General features: G+C 37.6%; 1 protein-coding gene and 1 long non-coding RNA gene across 4 annotated transcripts in view; one reads left to right on the top strand and one right to left on the bottom strand.

Moving 5' to 3' along the window:
• The window catches only part of LOC115804094 (uncharacterized), a 107,225-nt gene extending 101,635 nt beyond the window's left edge, over window positions 1-5,590 (bottom strand). The window contains exon 1 of the long non-coding RNA XR_004024926.2: window positions 5,410-5,590. This is a non-coding gene — a long non-coding RNA (uncharacterized LOC115804094). The remainder of the gene's footprint in view (window positions 1-5,409) is intronic.
• The window catches only part of SMCHD1 (structural maintenance of chromosomes flexible hinge domain containing 1), a 128,968-nt gene extending 108,129 nt beyond the window's left edge, over window positions 1-20,839 (top strand). For all 3 annotated transcript variants that reach the window (XM_022551508.2, XM_089894948.1, XM_089894949.1), the window contains 4 exons: window positions 3,607-3,778; window positions 12,086-12,244; window positions 12,537-12,639; window positions 19,783-20,839. In XM_022551508.2, coding sequence (XP_022407216.1) covers window positions 3,607-3,778; window positions 12,086-12,244; window positions 12,537-12,639; window positions 19,783-19,807 — 459 coding nt within the window. In that variant the 3' untranslated portion in view covers window positions 19,808-20,839. The remainder of the gene's footprint in view (window positions 1-3,606; window positions 3,779-12,085; window positions 12,245-12,536; window positions 12,640-19,782) is intronic.
• The last annotated feature ends 2,302 nt before the right edge of the window (window positions 20,840-23,141 follow it).

The raw sequence follows: 23,141 nt of genomic DNA, 5'->3' as shown, positions 1-23,141 counted from the left end.
GCTGATGCAAGGGACACGGGTTCGTGCTCTGGTCCGGGAAGATCCCACATGCCGTGGAGCAGCTGGGCCCGTGAGCCATGGCCGCTGAGCCTGCGCATCCGGAGCCTGTGCTCCGCAACAGGAGAGGCCACAACAGTGAGAGGCCCACGTACCGCAAAAAAAAAAAAAATCTAATCAGAGTGCCAAGAAGAGGAGGATAAAAGGATCACAGGTAATATCTGAAGAACTAATGGCTGAAAACTTTTAAGAACTGATGAAAGACACCAATCCATAGCTTCAAAAAAAAGTAAGAGGGACTTCTCTGGCAGTCCAGTGGTTAAGATTTCACCTTTCAGGGACTGCCTGGTCCAGTGGTAAAGAATATGCCTTCCAATGCAGAGGACGCTTGTTCGATACCTGGTCGGGGAACTAAGATCCCACGTGCTGCAGGGCAGCTAAGCCCGCACGCCTCAACTAGAGAGCCTGCGTGCCGCAAACTACAGAGCCCCCACGCTCTGGAGCCTGTGTGCCACAACTAGAGAGAGAAAACCCGCATGCCACAACCAGAGAGAAACCCGCGCACCACAGCTAGAGAGAAGCCCTCGTGCCACAACTAAGACCTGCCTGATGTAGCCAAAAAAAAAAAAAGAGATTTCACCTTCCAATGCAGGGGTGTGGGTTCAGTCCCTGGTCTGGGAGCTAAGATCCTACATGCCTCATGGCCAAAAAAAAAAAACCCACGAAAAACAGAAGCAAAACTGTAGCAAATTCAATAAAGACTTTAAAAATGGTCCACATCAAAAAAAAAATTTTTTATAAGTAACAGCATATGTGACAAAAGCGGGGACAGCATTTGTTCCTCATAATTGGTATAGCACAGCAGTCCCCAGCCTTTTTGGCATCAGGGACCGGTTTTGTGGAAGACAGTTTTTCCAAGGATGGGGTGGGAGGGAGGGGATGGTGCAGGCGATACTGCGAGTGATGGGGAGCGGCAGAGGAAGCTTCGCTCACTTGCCTGCTGCTCACCTTCTGCTGTGCTGCCTGGGGGTTGGGGACACCTGGAACAGCACATACTGATTTCTTTGCTTCCAAAGTTTTTAGTGAGGTCACTCCACCTATTAAATATTGTTTTAAAGCTCTTCTAAGAAAAGGCTGTTATGACATCTCTTGGTGATTTTGTTAGGTTTCAGGAGTCTTTGTTATCATTTTCTCTTCCTAAATTCTTCATGCCATTTATACTACTTCAACCCCTTGTTGATTCCATCCCTTGCTAATCCTTACAGCAGTTGTGAATTAGTATTGCCCAGAACTGTAGCACTGTTGTTCACTCACTGAATTTGTAAAAGCTGTCATGATCTTTTTTGTCCTAATATAGTGCCTAGTGAGGACTGAAGTTTCTTTTAATGGTAAATTATAGTAAAATACATATAACAAAATGTACCATCTAAACCATTTTTAAGTGCACCGTTCAGTAGTGTTACATTCACATTGTTGTACAACCAATCTGCAGAACTCTCTTCTTTTTGTAAAACTGAAACTCTGTACCCATTAAATAGCAACTTGTCATTTCCCCTTTCTTCCATGCCATTTGAGAATTGAAAAACTGTCCCTTCTGCCAGAGGCCTGTAACTCATACTGTCAGTGAGTGTGTTAACAAGAAAATAGACAAGAAATTTGAGTGTATTTGTTATTTAAGATGGTACTAAATCTGTAAAAACATTGCCTGAAATTTGATAATTTAATAAGAATAATTTAATTTACTATATATTATATAATTTAATAACAATATGGTAATAGTACATTAATTCAGTCTGTATTTTTAATGTTCACTTTTAGGAAACGTACAAATCCAAACCAGAACTAAGAAAGTAAGGTGTGGTGGTTTGTTTTACTAAAAGATTCATTTCACCAAAGAATTCACCACAGATTTTCTTGAAATAGACATTCTGTTGCATTTAAATTTTATAGAAAGTACCCAGTTTGACGGCAAAATACCTGTAAATTACCTTGGAATTATATTAAAAGAATAAATACTAGTCATGATTCTTTATTACCTGTCCTATTGCTTTTTGTTTTTAAAAACTATATTTTATTTAATCTTTTATAATTCAGAAACTACTTAATCCACAGTATTAGGTTGGATTAGGTGTTTTTACATGTTATTAAATTATTCTTTAGTCTTTTAATGTATGCATTCTGTTTCATTATGTGAGTGTGCCATAATTTATTTATGTAACTTATTGAAATGTGCAAGTTTCATATTTTTCATTATTAAAACAATGTTTCAGTGCACATTGTTCACATCTGTGATGATTTTTTTCAGAATACTCTTAGAAGTGGAATTGCTGGGTCATGCAAAATGTTAAGCTTTTTTTTTTTTAATATATTTATTTTATTTATTTTTGGCCACGTTGGGTCTTCATTGCTGTGCGTGGGCTTTCTTTAGTTGTGGTGAACGGGGGCCACTCTTTGTTGTGGTGCATGAGCTTCTCATTGACGTGGCTTCTCTTTGCTGGGGAGCACAGACTCTAGGCGTGCAGGCTTCAGTAGTTGTGTCTCTCAGGCTCTAGAGTGCAGGCTCAGTAGTTGTGGCGCACGGACTTAGTTGCTCCGAGGCATGTGGGATCTTCCCGGGCCAGGGCTCGAACCCGTGTCCCCTGCATTGGCAGGCGGATTCTTAAGCACTCTGCCACCAGGGAAGTCCCTAACTGTTAAGGTTTTAAACACTTGTCACATTTGCTTTGAGAAGGGCTGTCCCAGAGCAGATTAGTACAAGAAGACCCTTTCTCCAGCATTCTGTGGTGTATGTGTGTATGTATGTGTGTGTGTGTGTGTATTTTAACATTTTTGAATAGTGAAAATATCTCTTTTGAATTCCACTTCAAGTTATTTCAGTTCCACTTCTGGTTACCAGTGAAGTTGAACGTTTTATTTTTGTATATCCTAGACCTTTATTTGAAAGAATATTCTTGAAGATCATAAAATACTAAATCTAGTGTTTTTCTTTTATTCTCTGACTTCTCTGAAGAATTTAGTTCTTGACTAACACTTTCTACTTCCCTTTCCACGACTTAGGTTTTACTATATAATTCTAGTTCCCCCAATTCTCAACACACTAGCTCTTTTTCCTCCTACAACTGAACTCATAGTATTGTCCTCTGAAGATTTGTCCCTTTGCTTTTGAGTTTGTATTCTCTTCAGTCTAATATAATATCCTTTTTGCTAGCCTTTGGTCATCTGGAAAACTTCTAACAGAAGGAAACTGAGCTAGTGCTACAGGCTGGGTACTGCCTTGGGTTTCAGAAGCACACAGGTCTCTGGCTTGGCCCTCTCTCTTCCTTCCTCTTATCAATCAAGCCATCAATCAGGTCATCAATTTCACTTTTTTCCATTTGTGTTGTCACTATTCTAGTTTAGGCTAACACTTGAGAGGTAGTCTAAATCATCTCCCTGCCTCTGGTTTTTTCCCCTAGTCATCTTACACATCACTAGGTAATTAATTTTGTGAAAATACTACCATGATCATGTCATTTCTTATCTCAGAACCCTTAAGTGATTTCTGTTTTCTTAGAGCAGTTGAAATAAGTTTTATAGACTCGCTAATTAATATCCATTTACTTACAATAGGTTGTTAAAATTACACACTGTCCTACACTGCTGACCAGAGATGGAGATCGCATTCGAAGTAATGGAAAGTTTGGGGGCCTTCAGAATAAAGCTCCTCCAATGGATAAACTTCGGGGAATGGTCTTTGGAGCTCCAGTACCAAAACAGTGCCTGATCTTAGGGGAACAAATAGGTAGGTTAAATAAGTACTTAATAATTTCTCATTTGATTTTAACCCTTTATTTGGACCTTGTTTATCAAGACTCTAACATCAAAACGTAACCAGTAACAGATATGAATAAGATGTTTTTGTCCAGTACTTCCAGCTTTCTTATACCAAATAGTTTTGAAATACGTATATAGGAAGTAGGTTTTCCTTCATATTTTCATTCTTTTTTTTTTTTGGTACGCGGGCCTCTCACTGTTGTGGCCTCTCCCGAGGTGGAGCACAGGCTCCGGACGCGCAGGCTCAGCGGCCATGGCTCACGGGCCCAGCCGCTCCGCAGCATGTGGGATCTTCCCGGACTGGGGCACGAACCCATGTCCCCTGCATCGGCAGGCGGACTGTCAACCACTGCGCCACCAGGGAAGCCCCATATTTTCATTCTTACCTTGAAATAAAAGATTTCCTTGTTGAGGAAACTAGTATGTCATCAAATCATAATACTTTTTATTTCAAAGTTGGTAACTATCTAGATATATCTTTTTTAGTGTGTGTGACATGTGACCTCCCTTCCCCATTTTCCCTTCTGCAGGCTGTGTCCCCTTGTTTCTAGTTGGCCGATATAATTATCTGTACGTCTGTGCTTTGAAGTGCTTATACTTTACAGGAGGGTCCCCTGCAGGCCATCATCTAAGAGCCTGTTTGCTCTTAATTTTATATAGTTCTAATATGCTTGGATATCTACTTTTCCAGCAAAAAGTAGTTTGTTGTTAACTTTAAAAATATATAGTAAATTGTAATAAAATACATATAACAAAGTTTATCATCTTAATTATTTTTACATGTACAGTTCACTAGTGTTAAGTACATTCACACTCTTCTGCCACCAATCTTCAGAAATCTTTTCCCACCCCTGGCAACTGCCCAGGTCTCTGTCTCTGTGCATTGACTCCTGTTAGGCGCCTCAAGTATGTGGAATTAGAGTCTTAGCCCTTCTGTGACTGGCTTACGTCACTTAGCATAATGTCCTCCGGGCGCTTCAGTGTTGTAGTATGTGTCAGAATTTCTTTTTAAGACTGAATAATATTCTGTTGTGTGTTGTATACACCACATTTTGTTGTTAATTTTTTAAGTGTAATATACATAGAGAAAAGTGCACATTTCATAAATATACAGGCTTTTCACAAAATGAACACTGCTTCTGTATTAAGAAATAGAACATTATCAGCCCCACAGAAGGCTTCTCAGGGCTCTTCGAGTCACAGCCCGACCCCCTCTCCAAAGGATAACAACTTTCTTGACTTAAAAGAGCATAGATTAGTTTTTCCCATTTTTATACTTTATGTAGATGGAATTATGCAATCCATGCTTTTTTGTGTGTCTGGCTTTGTTCGACACTGTGTATGTAGTTGTAGTTCATTTTAATTGCAGGTTAGTATCCCACTGTGTACGTATACCACAATTTATTTCTTTATTATTCTGCTGTTGAGGAATTTGGGTAGTATCCAGTTTGGCGTTATTACTTCAGCCCCCAGCAATGTTTAAAATAGTAATTGAGAAAGATGGTAGGATATCTCATAATTCCTTTTATGAGATACTCAGGTGCAGCTGCAAGAGGAGACACAAGAGAGGCTCAGGAAAACAAAGTTTATTATACTCACAGGTCCTAGGGACAGGAGGCACAGCCTGCCACACAGGGGCCATATGGAAGAACACCAGGGTGGTCAGGAGGCAGAAGACAGGAGCAAGGAGAGTACTTCAGCCACAGCCTTTACTGGGGTCTCTGCAGCAAAGGGATGACAAGGTCAACAGTTTAGGGTTGACCTGCTTGAATAATTTCGATGGTCTTTGGGCTCTAGGCGTGGTTTCTAGCTAGTTGCCTGGTACCTGGCTCTGAGATGATTAAGGCAGAGGAATGTTACTCCTTGGGGTGCAGGTGCCAGATAGAGGAAGCTTGGCTCTGGATTGGTTAGTTTGTGTATCAAAGGCATGCTAGACGCTTAGCTATCTCTAAGAATTGGCTCGTCCCAGGCGAGGCAATCTCTCGCCAGCCAGAAAGGCTTTTTAAGATGTCAAAACATCATAATATACAGAAAGTTTAAGTTATAAACAATACAGAGTTTCATACTTCTGTTAATGATGACAGTGAATGTATGAAAAAATCTTCTCTATAGAAAATAAGTGAACATCTAAACAAACTTATAAGAAATAAGAGAAAACAATTTAGTCAGAGGTAGTGAATCAGCATAAAAACCCTCAACCCTTATCACTCCAGCACTACAGTTTATGGCAGTGGATCCCAAACTAAAAGGAATTACCTGTGGAACTTTAAAAATGCACAGGTAGCTTTGACAGAATTTCCAGTTTACCTGGGCATCTGACTGTCAGTATAACGGTAAGGCCTTATCCATAGATCTTTGGGATGAAAAGATTATAATTAAAGACTTCTGTGTCCTATTGGTTTGTCAAACATGTAAAGTTAACAGATAATGCAAGGACTTAAAAAATATAACAGTTACTTTTTCTTCTTGATAAATATCTTCAAAGATACACTCCACATACAGACTAATGATTCAACAATAAGCACTCAAATATTAGACAAACGGTTTGAAAAATCAAATGAGACAATTTAAAATTACTGGATATGTATAAGGTACTTTTGATTTTAAGCGATAGCAACCAGGCCTGACCACTTCTCACTGTTGTGGCCTCTCCCGTTGCGGAGCACAGGCTCCGGACGCGCAGGCTCAGCGGCCATGGCTCACAGGCCCAGCTGCTCCGCGGCATGTGGGATCTTCCCGGACCGGGGCACGAACCTGTGTCCCCTGCATCGGCAGGCGGACTCTCAACCACTGCGCCACCAGGGAAGCCCAGGCCTGACCACTTTTAAGTGAAACAGGAATGTATTGGAAAGAAAGTGGAGGAAACACATTCAAAGGAGATTGGAAACAGCCAAGACAAAAACAAGGATGGCTCTGGGACATTCAGCAGCCTGAGCTCCTTGCATCTTCACCTAGAAGGGCATCTCTTAACATGACTCAGAGCCCGCACCTCCTAGGAGATAGAAGTTCCCTCTGAAATCAGCCAGCCATAGGAAGGATCAGATAGAATAGAGCTTTGAAGGAAACTCTTCCTTGTGTATCATGGGATTGTTTGCAGAGAAAAAGCAATTTTGAACTAGACTACCACCACAAAAATTGCCTGCTTACTAGCACAATTAAAAGCAGAGTGTCTTCTAATTTTGATTAGACCGTGTTTTGCATTATAGTATTTGATATGAGATAATGAAATAAGAGCAAATAAATTTAGAGCATAAAACAGAAGAAAAAACGAGTATTTACATGTTGTAAAATAAGATGATTAGAAATAAGACCTTGAATAACATGTGAATACATGAAGTTCTTTCATTTAAAGACATTCAGATTTTTAAAATCTAGTGCTAGGATATATTAAAAATAGCTGCCATTTATTAAGTGCTTGCTTAACATGTGCCAGGAAGTAAAGTTAAATAAAGTGAGTAAAGAGAGAAGTGTGGAAATTTAAATGACATGAGAAGCCACATGGTCAGTAAGCCATAGAACAGAACTCAAACCCAGAGCCAGCTGTACCTGAAGGCTGTTCTCTCCATGATACTGCTTTATATCTTTTATAAGAAACTCCCTTCTACACCAATACAGTGTAAAATTAAAGAATTAACAAAGAAGAAATGTAAACATTGAATAGACAAAATCACAAGTAACAGTATTAGTGTCAAAGTTAACTTCAAGGCAATGGCACTAAAAGGACAAAGATAGATTCGTTTTGATAACAGATATATTCCATACTAGAGGACCAAAAGTTAATTAACTTGATGCAATAAATTACATAATCAAATTTCTTAAAACTGTTGATTATACAGAGACAGAAATATTGTTATGAGAAACCATTAATCCATGACAGGTCGTTAGTCAAAAAACAAGGAATTTTCTACCTAATAAGTTGTAATACCAGTACCTTCTTAGGTAAGAAGGTAATATGTCACAAAAAATGGCCATAAATTCAGTTGATCAAATTGCTACTCAGCTACAATGAGACTACAAATTACGAAAAGCAAAATTTACTTAGGATAGTAACAGAACTAAAAAATAACTTATTCCTTTCCTCCCAAAGTAAGCTCAAATAGTGGATATTTAGAAACAACTATTTTGTCAAAAAAAGTTTAAATATTAAAAAGAATGAGAATATTACACATTATACATAAGAGGCATGAAGACAGCTGAGATCAAATGAAAACCTACAGGCTTAACGCTTTTATTATTAAATGAGAAAAACAAATTAACCATTCAACTCAAATGAGAGGAGGGAAAAAATATATCTCAAGAAACAAGTACAACCAAATGGATTGCAAAAAAAGAAAACCCTTGTATTGAATATACAATTTGTAAAGACGGTCTTTGGGCAAAAATAAATACAATAGGAGTAGTGGCTCAAAGGATGCATTCAGAAATAGAGATTTCTTAGGTTTTCATAATATTATAAATACATTTAGCATGTCCAAATAAAGTGGACTAAATTCTAGAAAATTGCAAGTGAACAAAATTGATTTAAATAAGGAAGAAAACTTACACAGACCATTGCCTGAAGAAGTGTTCAAAAAGTTAACTCCATCCTATAGGTTTTTCATAAGTGAATTTCAAATATAGTTTGTTGCAGAATATAGATAAAAATGGAGATCACTCAGGGCATCTTATGAAACTAATAAACCTATTTCCCAAAATGGCACAGGCAAAGAAAACTTATAGTACCACCATTCTTCAGCTATGTTCAGGAAGTTCTTAGCACAGTTGAATAGAAATAAGAAAGTTTAATCTCGAAAGGAACACTTTATTTTAATGTTCCCTCATCTACAATGGTTTTGCCCCAGATACGTTCATGGCTTGATTCTTTTCCTTCCAGTTCTATACTTTAATGTCACACCTTCAGGGACTTCCCTGATCAGCCTATCTAAAATAGAAACACCCACCTTGGAGGGAAGGGCTTTTTGACAGACAAGTACTGGCACATGTGAGAAAGCATTTTATAGTTAATTTATTTTAAGTTTACATAAAAATTTTAAAGCACCTTGAAGAAAATGGAAGGGCAAATGACAAACTGGGGAAAATTGCATATATAGTAGACAAAGGTATTATAGTCTTATTATTAAAAGGACCCTTTAAAAATCAAGAAAAAAGACTAATAGAAAAATGAGTGGATAACATGAATAAGCAATTTTCAAGAGAATAATAATAGTTACTATTTGAGGGCTTATTAAGTCCCACATACATTGTTAAGGTTGTCACTTGAATTATTTCATTTACTGCTGTTCCCCTCATTTTACAGATGAGGAATTTCAACCTCAAAAATGTTAAATATGTAAGGCAATTATACTCCAATAAAGATGTTTAAAAAAAAAAAAAGATAACTTTGCCAAGTTCAGGACAGTGTAATGTATTCATTTGCACAGTGACACAAAACAGTAGAAAGAAAAATGTTTTTTTCCTGAATTACATAATTGAGATAATTTACTTCTCCATTATCCTCTTCTATATATTTTTCCAGATCTGCCTCAGTGAACAATGTGTCACCTAAAAATTTAGTGACAAAATTTACGAGAACTTCTACTCCGATTTGTTTCCAGAGAGTCTACCCCTGGATACATTGAAATAATCTATATATCTTTCTTAATATGTAGCATAGAGAAATAAACACACTGTAATTTGAGCTTTTGTCCCTTTACATGAACTAATTTTTAATTTAATTTTATTTTTAATCTTAAGCTACACTTTTTTTTTTTTAATATTTATGTATTTATTTAGGCTGTGCCGTGTTTTAGTTGCAGCACACAGGGTCTTTGTTGCGGCATGCGAACTCGTAGTTGTGGCATGCATGTGGGATCTAGTTCCCTGACCAGGGATTGCACCCCGGCCCCCTGTATTGGGAGTGTGGATTCTTACCCACTGGACCACCAGGGAAGTCCCTAATTTTTTATTTTAAAGTATTTTGCTGTTTTCACAGTAAAGCATCATTAGTTTCTTTCCTAGATAATTAAAATTTTCAGACAACATACAATGTTAGAGCTCTAAAATCATTTATAAACAGAATTAAATATGAATTTTTAGCTTTTCTCTTTGGCAAAATGTTATTAAATGACTTAGAAAAGACTTTTATAGACACTATGGTAAATAGAAATTACATTTCATGTACAAAAAATTGGGAATTGCTAAGGCATATTAAATTAAGTTGCTTCTGTCTACCTTATGCATAAAATATGAACTTAATATTAGTGCTCCATTTAATGGGAAGTACTTAATAATCCATCTTTCAGTTTATAAATAACAAGTTGACTTAATGTTCTGTTAAAGCTTTTGAACATACTTTTTCTTGAGTATTTAAAAGGTAAAAGAACCTCATAACTAACTTATTATGTTAAGAAGTAGGGTTTCAACCGTTAGCGACTTGAAATTTTTGTGTATCGTCTTCTGAATTAGGCAGCATCCCTGACATATGGATCTGAACATAATTTTGTAACTCATTCACATACAAAATAAATATAATTTTATGCATATAGAAAACCTAACTTTAACATGAAATTAGAAATACTATCAAACCAGAAAACCAGACATTTTTAGTTACCTTTGAGTTCCCAATAAATCATAAAGAATTAAGAAACATAAGGACCTTGTCATCACTCAGTTACACATATGGAATTCATATTTAAATATATGAATATTCTCATAAGTGTTCACAGGTGTGTGTTTGTTCACTCGTTCCCAGAATGCTTGATAGTTTTTTAAAAATACTGTTATTGACCCTTAAAGTATAGAATATCTCATATCTCGTGTACCGACTCAAATAATTTCTTCCACAGTTTTATATGTAAACCCACTGTATATATTTATTAAGCAATTGGGTGTTTTTATGCCCATTCCCATGAATATTGATAATCTTTGTGTGACTAGAGCCTCAAAGGGTCAGATAGTAAATATTTTAGGCTCTGTGATCCAGGAGGCAAAATTGAGGGTGTTATGAACATATTTATATAACCATTTAGAATGTAATCATTTAAAACTGTATAAACCATTCTTGGCCCATGGACTACATAGTTTGCTGACCCCTGGACTAAAGTATAGTCAATGTATTTAATTTTTGGTGTCTAATAAATTATACAAACAGGCAATAAATAGTTTCAAACTTGACCAATGAAATATGTTTTTAAACAAAGTAATGCAAGTTAAGCTTTCTGAAAATTAAGTATCCAAGAGTGTTTTTGAAAGCTGTGTTTAAGGTAATGATCATGTCTGTTGGAAGCAGTGATTTTCTTTTTTTTTCTTTCACATCTTTATTGGAATATAAATGCTTTACAGTGTTGTTACAATGTTAGTTTTTGCTATACAACAAAGTGAATCAGCTATATGTATACATATATCCCCATATACCCTCCCTCTTGAGCCTCCCTCCCACCCTCCCTATCCCATCCCTCTAGATAGTCACAAAGCATCAAGGTTTTTTTGTTTTTTTTTAAATTTATTTATTTATTTTTGGCTGCATTGTGTCCCTGTTGCTGCGCACGGGCTCTCTCCAGCTGTGGCTCGTGGGCTGTAGGCACACGGGCTTCAGTAGTTGTGGTGCACGGGGTTCACTGCTCCGCAGCATGTGGGATCCTCCCGGACCAGGGCCCGAACCCGTGTCCTCTGCATTGGCAGGCGGACTCCCAACCACTGTGCCACCAGGGAAGCCCAAGCATCAAGTTTATCTCCTTGTGCTATGTAGCAGCTTCCTACTAGCCATCCATTTTACATTTGGTAGTGTATATATGTCAGCTACTCACTCACTTCATCCCAGCTTCCCCCCCCCCCCCCCCGTGCCCTCAAGTACGTTCTCTACGTCTGCATCTTTATTCCTGCCCTGCCACTAGGTTCATCAGTACCGGGAAGCAGGGATTTTCTAATAATGCTATATTTAGTGCATTCTTCCCCTTCTCACAAATTTCTGTGGAGTTAGATTGAATACTGAGTATCAAACAGGATGTAAACACTGACTGAGAGAGTGATTTAATTCAGAGTGCTTTTATATAGAAAACTCTTTCCTGACACAGAAATTTATTAAAGTCAAGCAGCTGAAGAAAATTAATATTTAACAAGCACCAGTCTTGTGCTGGGCTCTAAACTGTGCTTTTTTATTTTATTTGTTTACACCGAACGTTAAAAGTAGTTCCCACGTTACTATAACAACACTCAGTGTTGCTGATTCTTCTTTCCTAAAACACTGCTTTGATATGATATCAGTACTTTTAATCGAATGTCTTTGGTTTCTTTGCAGATCTTCTTCAGCAGTACCGCACTGCTGTGTGCAGGTTGGGCAGTGTGAACAAGGACCTCAACGGGCAGTTGGAATACCTTCACACTCCGGATATGAAGAAGAAAAAACAGGAACTTGATGAACAAGAGAAGAATCTCAAACTGATAGAGCAAAAACTCGGTATTGTATTTTTTTTTAACATCTTTCTCTGCATGAAGATAGTGTTCATGATTAGAGAGAGTTCAGCTACAAGAAGAAAGTATGCGAATGACCCAGAATTTAAATTACAGACACTCTTGACCTCCAAGTGAACTGACAAATGTTTGTAAGCTGTTCGGTCAGCAAGAGTAGTAAGAAGCATTCTCAGTATTATTTATTAATTACTCTTCTATAAATTAAGACATTCACTTTTATTGCTTATAGTAATTCCAGTCTTTTAAAGGTCTATTTTCTAAATTTTCTGTCTTTACAGGTATGACTCCCACACGTAAGTGTAATGACTCACTGCGTCATCCAATGACAGACTGTCCAGTTCCTCCTAAGAGAATGAGAAGAGAAGTTACAAGACAAAATAGGTGAGTCTACTATGACCCGAAAGTTATGATTGCTTACTTTGTCAAGGTTTTGGCTCTTTATACTTTAAATATAGCATGAGGGTATTTTACCCACCTTGAACCAGAATTAATTTTTTTCTTTTTAACTGAACTGAATGATGATGGGTAATGAAGATAAGATGTCATCATTATTTTCTCCTAGGATGCTCCAGTTTTCTAAATGATTTTTGCAAATTATTTGGAAACTTTCTAATACACTGTATTCTGCTTCATAGGATCAGCAACTTAAGTATAGAATATAGAATATGCAGAATCATTTGTACATTACTCATAAAGAAGTTGCTTATGATATGTGGTTTGGAAAATCAGATACCACTTACATAGCTCACCAAGAAGCCAACAAAGCCATCTGCATCCTAACTCAGTGAAGAAAATTGTCTGTTTCAGTATAGATGCTAGTAAGGCCATCCCACAGAAAGATACCATAGTACTGGGATTTATTATACATTATTTCAAAAGGTTCAAATATAGACTCTGCCTGAATAAGTTTCTCGTATTGACCTTTGAGGAGTTCCTTTGAGACCGTGGTATTTAGAATTGGTATTCTATGCCCTATCCATCTACATATTCTACATTTATTCAGTAACCATTTGATTATTTTGTGCTGTGTGTTGCTGGGTAAATAAAAGTGACATGGTTCTTGCCCCCTTGGGAGGTCTGCAATCCTGTGCAGAAGAAGGACAATTCAAAAAAGTAAACCTTTTTCTATATGTAAAAATATAGAATAATGTTAAGTTTTACAAAAGAACAAAGGATAGGGGACTTCCCTGGTGGCGCAGTGGTTAAGAATCCTCCTGCCAGTGCAGGGGACACGGGTTCAAGCCCTGGTCCGGGAAGATCCCACATGCAGTGGAGCAGCTAGGCCTGTGCGCCACAGCTACTGAGCCTGCATGCCACAACTACTGAAGCCCACATGCCTAGAGCCTGTGCTCCGCAACAAGAGAAGCAGCCTCAATGAGAAGCCCGCACATCGCAACGAAGAGTAGCCCCTGCTCATCGCAATGAGAGAAAGCCCACGCACAGCAACAAAGACCCCAACACAGCCAAAAATAAATTAAAAAAAAAAAAGAACAAAGGGTGAAGTGATGTAGAATAATGGGAAAACGATGTTGGTTGTTGGGAAAGATGCATTTTAACAGAGAACTGAAGGATGAGAAGCCAGCCATGTAGGGATTGGTTTCAGTCAGAGGGAGAATAGGTATGAAAGCTCTGAGAAAATAACAAGCCTGGCATATTTGAGGAACTGAGAAGATGCTTGTGAGTCTAAAATACAGTGGGTAAGAGGGAGAAAGTCCCAAGACGTGGTTGGAGAGGTAGACTGAAGCCATAGTATGCCCCTCCCCAAAATAATATCTTGCAAAAAAATTGTGAGATAATGACACCAACTCATTGATATATTCATATAGAAAAAACATGTTCATTATTTCTTATGTGAACTTTCAGGGTAACCAAATAATTGGAGAAAGTTTTTTATAGAAGGTCTTCTTTATAAAGTTCTTTATATAAGAATAAAGTATAAGAAGCATGATAAAATTAAAACATCACATTTTGGCCACTCCTAATAAAATAATAGATTTAGGAAATAATAATCAATGGATACCCAAATTATTAGGTAAAAAGTTGAGGGGGAAACTTAATAATAATGGCCCCCCTGCTGTAGGAGGGGCCCCAATAAAGCCTTGCCTGAAAAAAAATAATAGTAATGCTAATAATGGAAAGATCAGATGGACATTCCTGAAAAGCAGGATATTTGCTATTACGTGATTCAGTAGAGAAATAACCTGAATCTAATGAAGCTTCCAGTCAGCCTTTCTCAGCTGGGGTTCTGTGCAGGAAATAAGCACTGCAGAAAACTGGGTGACTTTTCCCCAGGATAGTTCATCTAACATTCTAGATGCCCAGGAAGGAGGTTAATTCATTGCATACAATAGATACCTTAAGGTATCAAAGCTTAAATCTCTCACGAATTTGAGAAGTGCCTTCAGTTTAACTCCAAGTGTACAGGAAATAAGGGAAATTTAGGAACAAGTTAAATGATGCCACCAGGAAGCAGTTAGCCAAATCTAGAATGTGAAGAATATAACATTGTACAGGACAAATGACTGGTTTTGTTAATAAATTAATGACATAAAAGAAGCACAGGGAGAAGGATGAACTGTTTGTTATAGAATAAAAGTAACTGAAAGGTATAACAATCAAATGCAAATTGTAGACCTTGTTTGGATATGGATTTGAATCTTTAAAATGCAATTTTGAAAAAATTTGGAGAAATTTTTAAATCACCTGGATATTAGATATATTAAGGAATTGTGAATTTTGTGTATAACAGCATCATAGAGTTTATAATAAGATAAATATACAGTTAGAAATGCGACAGCATATCAAAATAAGAGTGGGCAAAATGTTATATTATTTCTTCTGCTTTTCTGTAGGTTTGCCATAATTTTTCAAGAAGTGTTTTATGGGGTTTCCCTGGTGGCACAGTGGTTGAGAGTCCGCCTGCCGATGCAGGGGACACGGGCTCATGCCCCGGTCCGGGAAGATCCCACATGCCGTGGAGCGGCTGGGCCCGTGAGCCATGGCCGCTGAGCCTGTGCGTCCGGAGCCTGTGCTCCACTGCGGGAGAGGCCACAGCAGTGAGAGGCCCGCGTACCTCAAAAAAAAAAAAAAAAAAAAAAAAAAACAAACAAAAAAAAAAAAGAAGTGTTTTATGGAAGATGGGAAACATTTTTCCAGTTTTTTAAAAGACCAAGTGAGGAAATTCCTGTCAAGCAGTTTTAAAGTACATATTCTTGAGGCTACCCTGCAGCCTCAGCACTGAATTAGCCTAGGACCTTACAGTTCTACAGAACTACAAATGATGTCATTAATTTGGATCTTATTTATTAAGATTTTGTAGCAATTCAGAGGTGGTATGGGCTAAAGTTTCTTTTAGTTTATATTTAAGTTGTTAGTAATAGTATCATTTTCATTAAAGTAATACATGTATATTAATGAATTGGTGTATAGATTTAGTGTTGTACTGTAAAATGTGAACCACATATGTAATTTAAAATTTTCTAGGAGCCATTTTAAAAGAAACAGCGAGATTAATTTTAATAGTATATTTTATTGAACACAGTGTACAAAATACTATCATTACAACATACTGCAAATAGTAAATTATTAATGAGATATTTTAAATTCTTTTTTTCATACAAAGTGTTCAAAATTCAGAAGACAGCAAATCTCTATTAGAACTAGCTACATTGCAAGTGCTCTGGAGCCACACGAGGCTAGTGGCTCCCAGATTGGACAGCACAGGTATTGAAAGAGCTTATGATGATGAAATCTTGCTCCTGTGTATCCTTACCCCGTCCCGTTTCCCAGAGGCAACCTTTGTTTTTACTGTTTTGGTTATTCTGTTGTTGCCTCCATTTTTTGTATACATTATGTTGGTCTTGTTTTATCAGCTTTCAGACAGCACAGCCCACCCAACACCTTGGTGTGGAGGTCTGTCTTGCCTGGCCCACCTCATGACTTTTGGACTAAATTGTCCTGAATTATTTTAGAACTTACCCTTTCTCGTGATTATTTAGTTATATTCTCTCCTGTAACCATCAACCCAGTCCTCTATGCTTTTTTCAAAGGTAGAAGGTGATAAACAACATATATTATTATGGCTATGTAAATATATAGTGTAGGCAAAGTGTGTGCTAGGATTACATTTCCCCCTCTGTAAGGTTCTAACGTCATGACACTTACTTAGGCCGTCAGTCAGTGTTCCAAGCATGAAAGTCAAATAAATCTTCTATATTGTATCAGTTCTTAAAATCATGTTAAATTTTAATCCAGTTCTTATTTAGACTGTTTCTTGGATGTTGTTAACTTCTGTGGAGTTTCTAATTTTCTTTTTTCCTTCAGTATGTAACTTGATCATGTATTCTTCCACCTGCTTTAGTAACTAGTAACCATGTAGGCCTTCTGGGTCCTCCTTGGCTGCTCTCTTGAGTTGAATCCATTGTTTCTTGGATTCCTTGTCTTTCTTTTTTGTTTGTTTGTTTTTGTTTTTGTTTTTTTGCGGTTCGCGGGCCTCTCACTGTTATGGCCTCTCCCATTGCGGAGCACAGGCTCCGTACACGCAGGCTCAGCAGCCATGGCTCACAGGCCCAGCCGCTCCGCGGCATGTGGGATCTTCCGGGACCGGGGCACGAACCCGTGTCCCCTGCATCGGCAAGTGGACTCTCAACCACTGCGCCACCAGGGAAGCCCTCCTTGTCTTTCTTTCTCTCATAACTTCCTTATGAAAAGTGTGTAGAAAGAAACTGGAGCCCTTGCATGTCTGAAATGGTCTTCCTTCTGCCTTCACATTTGATTGAGGTTTTCTGGGAATTACAGGATAGAAACAAGGCTGGAATATACTAAAGGAGAAGGTACTGGGAGTAGTCGAGAGACAGAGGGACACAATGCCTGGTGGAACCCTAGACTCAGTCAGAGAAGTCCAGCCCAAAACAGGAAGGATGAGAGCAGAATGGAAAAGGAGAGGAAACCTAGCCTAGAACATGCCAAATTTTCAACCCCAAACTTTGAGAGCTTTGTTCCCTTGTTCCAGGTATTAAAGCTCCCACCAGGAAGTTTGATAATGATGGTAATTAGTTAGTTAAATGTTGGTATATTGGCTTCTGGTGTACTTGGTGGCACCCTGGAGGCTTGTCTATTGCCAGCATCTAGGAACTAGCAACCTACTAGTTGGCTCTCCAGCCACACCCTTAAAGCAAAGCCTGTTTGTCCACGCCCCTGCTCCCACTATCCCATAAAATTCCCACTCAGAGAGGAGCCATAATGGGAAAACAGTTCTATTTTTATAACAGCAGAAGAAATCCAGGCCAGCAGCACAGTCCTCTTTCTTAAATGTAATCGTACAACCAAGAGACATCACACATATGAGGGGAGTCAACAACATGTGAGGGGAGATCCAAGATAAATAGCAAAACCACCCCTGGAAGATGATTCAACCGATCTCTTTTAAAAACTGTACATAAGTCCTGATTAGATTGCCGAAGGAGTTATATTCATGAAACTAAGGGGGTATTAGGAGAAAAAAACAGCCAGGACAAGATTACAGATACTGTTGCTGAAATTTAAAAATTCAAAGAACTAAGTGTGGGGGAAGCCAGGCGAGGAGGGGGAAAAAAAAATTCAAAGGACTAAAGTAAAGGAAACTTCACAGAAAAATAGGGAAAATATGTGAAGAGAAAGGAGAGGAGATGTAGAGAACCAACTGAGACTATCAGGAATCCTAGAAAGAAGAAAATGGAGAAGAAAAATTATGTGGAAGAGAATTCCCAGGGATGAAAGGGTCCATTGAACGCCCAGCACAATGACTGACAAAAGATATACCAAGATAATTCATAGCAAAACTGTAGACTATCAAGAAAAGGACGAGGAGTGTAAATGTTTTCATAGAGCGAGAGAGACCATATTGTCAGTACAGCTTTTGGCACACAGAAAACAAATGTCTAGCTTTGTGGTGGCAGGTGAGAAGATTTAGGTTGCAAATTTGGTGTATTCTAGCCTATGGCTTCCCTTTTGCATCCTGCTTACCTTTGGGAAATTTAAAATCACTTTAAATTTCAGTTTAAAATTTAAATCACTGTTTAATTAGTAATTTCCTCATCCCCAGCCTCTGCCCCAGTCTCTGCCTGTTCTCCATAAATCACACCATATCAAAAATGTTACAGCACTTGAAATTAAAGTATCTTTAACAGTACTGAAATAGTGATATATTTCATCCATACAATTGGAAACAAATTCAGTAGTAGGAAATAATAACATAATGTGTGTGTGTTTATGTTATTATTTATATTAGTATGTGGCTATTACCTATTTATATATTTATTGTTAGCTTTTTTAGGGATTATATACCATATTTCATCAACTGTAGGATGTCAGTAATTATTAGAAACACCATTTTTCATGAAACATTAAAACACTGCAAATTAACTCATGACATTATAAGGTAGATTTCAGAGATGTTAAATGTGGAAAAATGTGGATTTTAGAATCAACAAAATATACTTAGCCATATACACTATGCAATAGACTCATTTTCTTCAGTAGAGGCTTCAGTTTTTGTTTTTGTTTTTTTTGCGGTACGCAGGCCTCTCACGTTGCGGAGCACAGGCTCCGGACGCGCAGGCTCAGCGGCCATGGCTCACGGGCCCAGCCGCTCCGCGGCATGTGGGATTTTCCCGGACCGGGGCACGAACCCGTGTCTCCTGCATCGGCAGGCGGACTCTCAACCACTGCGCCACCAGGGAAGCCCTGATTTTCTACTAATAAAGATTACAAAATAGCACTTTATCAAAATTGTGTGTCTTCTATTTGGAGATGGCAGTTCAGGGAACTATTATTAAAAAATAATAGGGTTTCCCTGGTGGTGCAGTGGTTGAGAGTCCGCCTGCCGATGCAGGGGACACGGGTTCGTGCCCCGGTCCGGGAAGATCCCACATGCCGCGGAGCGGCTGGGCCCGTGAGCCATGGCCGCTGAGCCTGCGCGTCCGGAGCCTGTGCTCCGCAATGGGAGAGGCCAGAACACTGAGAGGTCCACGTACCGCAAAAAATAAATAAATTAATTAAAAGTATATCTGAATAAGGAAATATCTGCATAAATATATACTAAAATGTTCATCTCTATGTGAATGGAATTGTGGGTATTTTTAAGTGTTTTTCCTTTTGCTTGTCTTTGTGACTTTTCTCTGATGAGCATTGTAATTCTTGTTAATTTTTTAAATGGTCATTTAATTTTAGGAAAGGGGAAAATAGGCAAAAATCTGCAGAATTTGGGTCTGGGATACACCATTCCAGAGAACTGTGCTACAAATTACTTATCCCTTCCTCTGTATATATTAATTACTGTTTTTATGTTAAGCTTTTGTTTGCTGCATACATGTGAAAGAAGTGGTTATATACAAGGATTTAATTGTCTGTTTATACCAAGAATTATTATAATTAGTAGAACATAGTTCCACTGGATATTTAACCATCCATCTGATGAGGGAGTTACAGGAAAGGAAAACTTTGGTACATAAAATTTACTGTGGTTTTTTTTTCCATTTTGATCAGGATTATAACCAAAACAGATGTGTGAGAGGTGACAGAAGAGGGGGCCATTGGTCTCACTAAGAATGCCCTGCCTTCTGCAGCTCTGTTTCAGAAGACCAAGAGGGTGACTTACAGACGAATACTTCTGGGGATGATAACAAGTATCTAGACATGTATTTCCATGTCTAGCCAGATGGCGCTGGAAACAACCATTCAGTTTTGTGAATCTCACCGAACAATATGGGTTTACTGGAATTCTTCCAGTCATCATGCCCTTTGGTTGTCATTATCTTGCAGGTGTGTCAGAGATATGCAGCTATGGTAGTGACTGCAAAACTGACACATAGCATTTATTAATCCTGAAGAAAAGTGTATGTACTATTTTTCAGTATGTTTATCATGAATATGCTACAACTATTTCTTGAAAGCAAACCTTTTTATTACTTTTGTGTGAATTTATTTAACATAACTGTTATGTCTGTTGCGTTTAAGGAAAATTCTAGAGGTTAGGTATTTAATTGTAAATATGCAAGGAAACTTTTAAGAATTCAGAATAAACGTAGACAAGCACATGTATCTGGGAATTCAGATGTTAAGATATATGGAAAAACATTAAAGTGATGGGTGGACTTGTGACAGCAGTAGCATTTTAAATTTCTAAAGACTTATCCTGTATATATATGTGTATATATATATAATATGCAGCAGCAGCAATTTTATAAGTATTGTTTGACTTTATTAATACTAGATTATATAGTCTCAGCCTTAATTCTATGTTTACGTTATTTTGTAATTTTTTATTACTATTTTTAAGGGGTTAAAGAAGTTGTACACTCCCTCATTAAGGGAATAAGGGTCTACTAGAAAGTTGCTGCAAAAACATTTGAATTGTGTCTTAATTCATGCTAATGTATGTCAATATATGTCTTTGTGTCAGTCCAGGACTATTGGATTGTGAAGTTATTTTATAAGGAAATACTTTTGGTACAGTTTTGTGGCCCAGGAAATGTGTGTGTTTTTTAATCCTTTCTGACTATACAGTGAGGTTAATAAAGAAGATTGTTTCTTCCCTGTTGAATAGGCGTGTTTTCCTTTTTTAAAATTTAAAGCTCCATAAAAGTTACCTTGGTGAAATATGATATTTAACCTCTCTTTATAATTGGAAGTCATTTAACTGTTTTGTTGAAGAAACAAAATGGCAGTAATAAGAATTAACTAAAAGAAAGATTGGATTCCTTGTAAGTAAAACTACTACTTATTAACTAGTGCCAATTAATTAACTAATTAATTAGTGCCAGAAAGGTAAGTTTCACCTTCTGAGTTTTTTAACTTCTTGAGGTTATGACTTGGTTACTTACAGTCATTATGAAATGGGTAGGATTAATATTTTTAGTATGTAACTTTCACATAATACTTTTTAGTAAAAAAATTTTAATTTCTATCATTTTTCTACTGTCATAATGTCTTTTCAGTTATATCTGCTAAACATTTTCATGGTATCATCTCTTCATGGTTATGTAATTATATTTATAAATTTACTTTTATACATGTTAATTTCATATTTCTCATTTTGTTTTGAACACATAGTACCTCCTTTGACTTCAAAAAGAGGTTGCTTCTTTTTAGCAGGTATATGTTTAGGGATAGGTTAGCAGCATTAAAATTCATGGTAGGACACTTGGCCTTAAAATATTAATTATCTTTAAATATAAGGTAAAGTTTCTCCACATCTCACCTTATGCAAGCAGTTATTTCATTTATGAATTCATCAATAACTTGAGTACCTGAAGATACTATTTAAGTATTTTGGAGAGAGATCAAATTAGTGTTAAAGAATCACTATCCCAAGTGACAAGCAATAAAGAGACATTAGATATATTTTTTTAATGTTAGGAAGCCTAATTTCAAAGTAAAATAATGTCTGATAATACAAATTCCTAGTATTCTGATACTTTAGACCACACTCCAATAAAACAAATAACATGGACTAGAAAATATTTATATCTTTGTGTAGTACCATATTTAAATCTTACTAACAGAATTTGTTTACATCTTTTTCAGTTGTGTTTCTCCTCAGTTATTCTTAACCTCTTGTTAAATTCTTGGTGGAGATGGAACATAGCATTTCATTTTTCTGTGTTTTCATTTTAGTGGAAATGAAAACTTATGTACCTTGACCTATTTATTTGATAGTCCACTGGTGAGGATTTGAATTTTTTATTAGGTATAATTAAACATAATTGGATTTTTTTTTTTTTTTTTTTTTTGCGGTACACCGGCCTCTCACTGCCGTGGCCCCTCCCGTTGCGAGCACAGGCTTCGCGGCCATGGCTCACGGGCCCAGCTGCTCCGCAGCACGTGGGATCTTCCTGGACCAGGGCACGAACCTGTGTGCCCTGCATCGGCAGGCGGACTCTCAACCACTGCGCCACCAGGGGAGCCCTGGAATTCACTCTTATGCTTTATACAAGACCATTTGTTATGTTGGGCTAGTAATTATAGGATGATATTTAAAAGAGAAATCTCTTACTTTGTATTTCTTCTGCTTTCACTAGTTCTGTGATATATTGATAAATGACTACCAAGTTTAGTGAAAAAATTTACTTCCATGTTTTCATAGACTAGAATTATGTCTTGATTTGTTAAGCATATTGCATACTTCTCTTTAGTAGTTTTGCAGAGTGAATCTCTTGTACGAAGAATTGCTGGGAGTTCCCTGGTGGCCTAGTGGTTAGGATTCTGGGCTTTCACAGCTGTGGCCTGGGTTCAATTCCTGGTCGGGGAACTGAGATTCTGCAAGCTGTGGGGTGCAGCCAAAAAAAAAAGAAAAAGAAAAAAAGGACTGCTGACAGTTCAACAGTGATCCCTGTATCAAATGTTAATGAAAAGTCAAAAATTTTAAAAAACCAATCATATGTGTTTAAAAGTAATAATATATTGAGCTTTGGCTACATTTGTGTTAAATGTGTTAAATGTGCTGATTGCCTGATGTTTTTATAATAGAATATAGATTATTCTATTGTTAGAGTGGAGTGCCAGTTTCATAAGACATGTATAAATATGATTATTGGGATGTTTCAAAATGTAAAATTATAAAGTAGTTGGCCTTAGTTGTTTGAAATACAGAATGAGGGCTTCCCTGGTGGCGCAGTGGTTGAGAGTCCACCTGCCGATGCAGGGGACACAGGTTCATGCTCCAGTCCGGGAGGATCCCACGTGCTGCGGAGCGGCTGGGCCCGTGAGCCATGGCTGCTGAGCCTGCGCGTCCGGAGCCTGTGCTCCGCGATGGGAGAGGCCACAGCAGTGAGAGGCCCATGTACCGCAAAAAAATAAAAAATATAAATAAATAAATACAGAATGGTTTTTATTGGAACATTCAT

The sequence above is a fragment of the Delphinapterus leucas genome, chromosome 14, assembly GCF_059928025.1.
Source record: "Delphinapterus leucas isolate spDelLeu-1000000601 "Yukka" chromosome 14, BTC_Dleu_Yukka2, whole genome shotgun sequence".
Lineage (NCBI taxonomy): Eukaryota > Metazoa > Chordata > Mammalia > Artiodactyla > Monodontidae > Delphinapterus > Delphinapterus leucas.
This window is presented reverse-complemented; position numbering and strand designations above follow the sequence as displayed.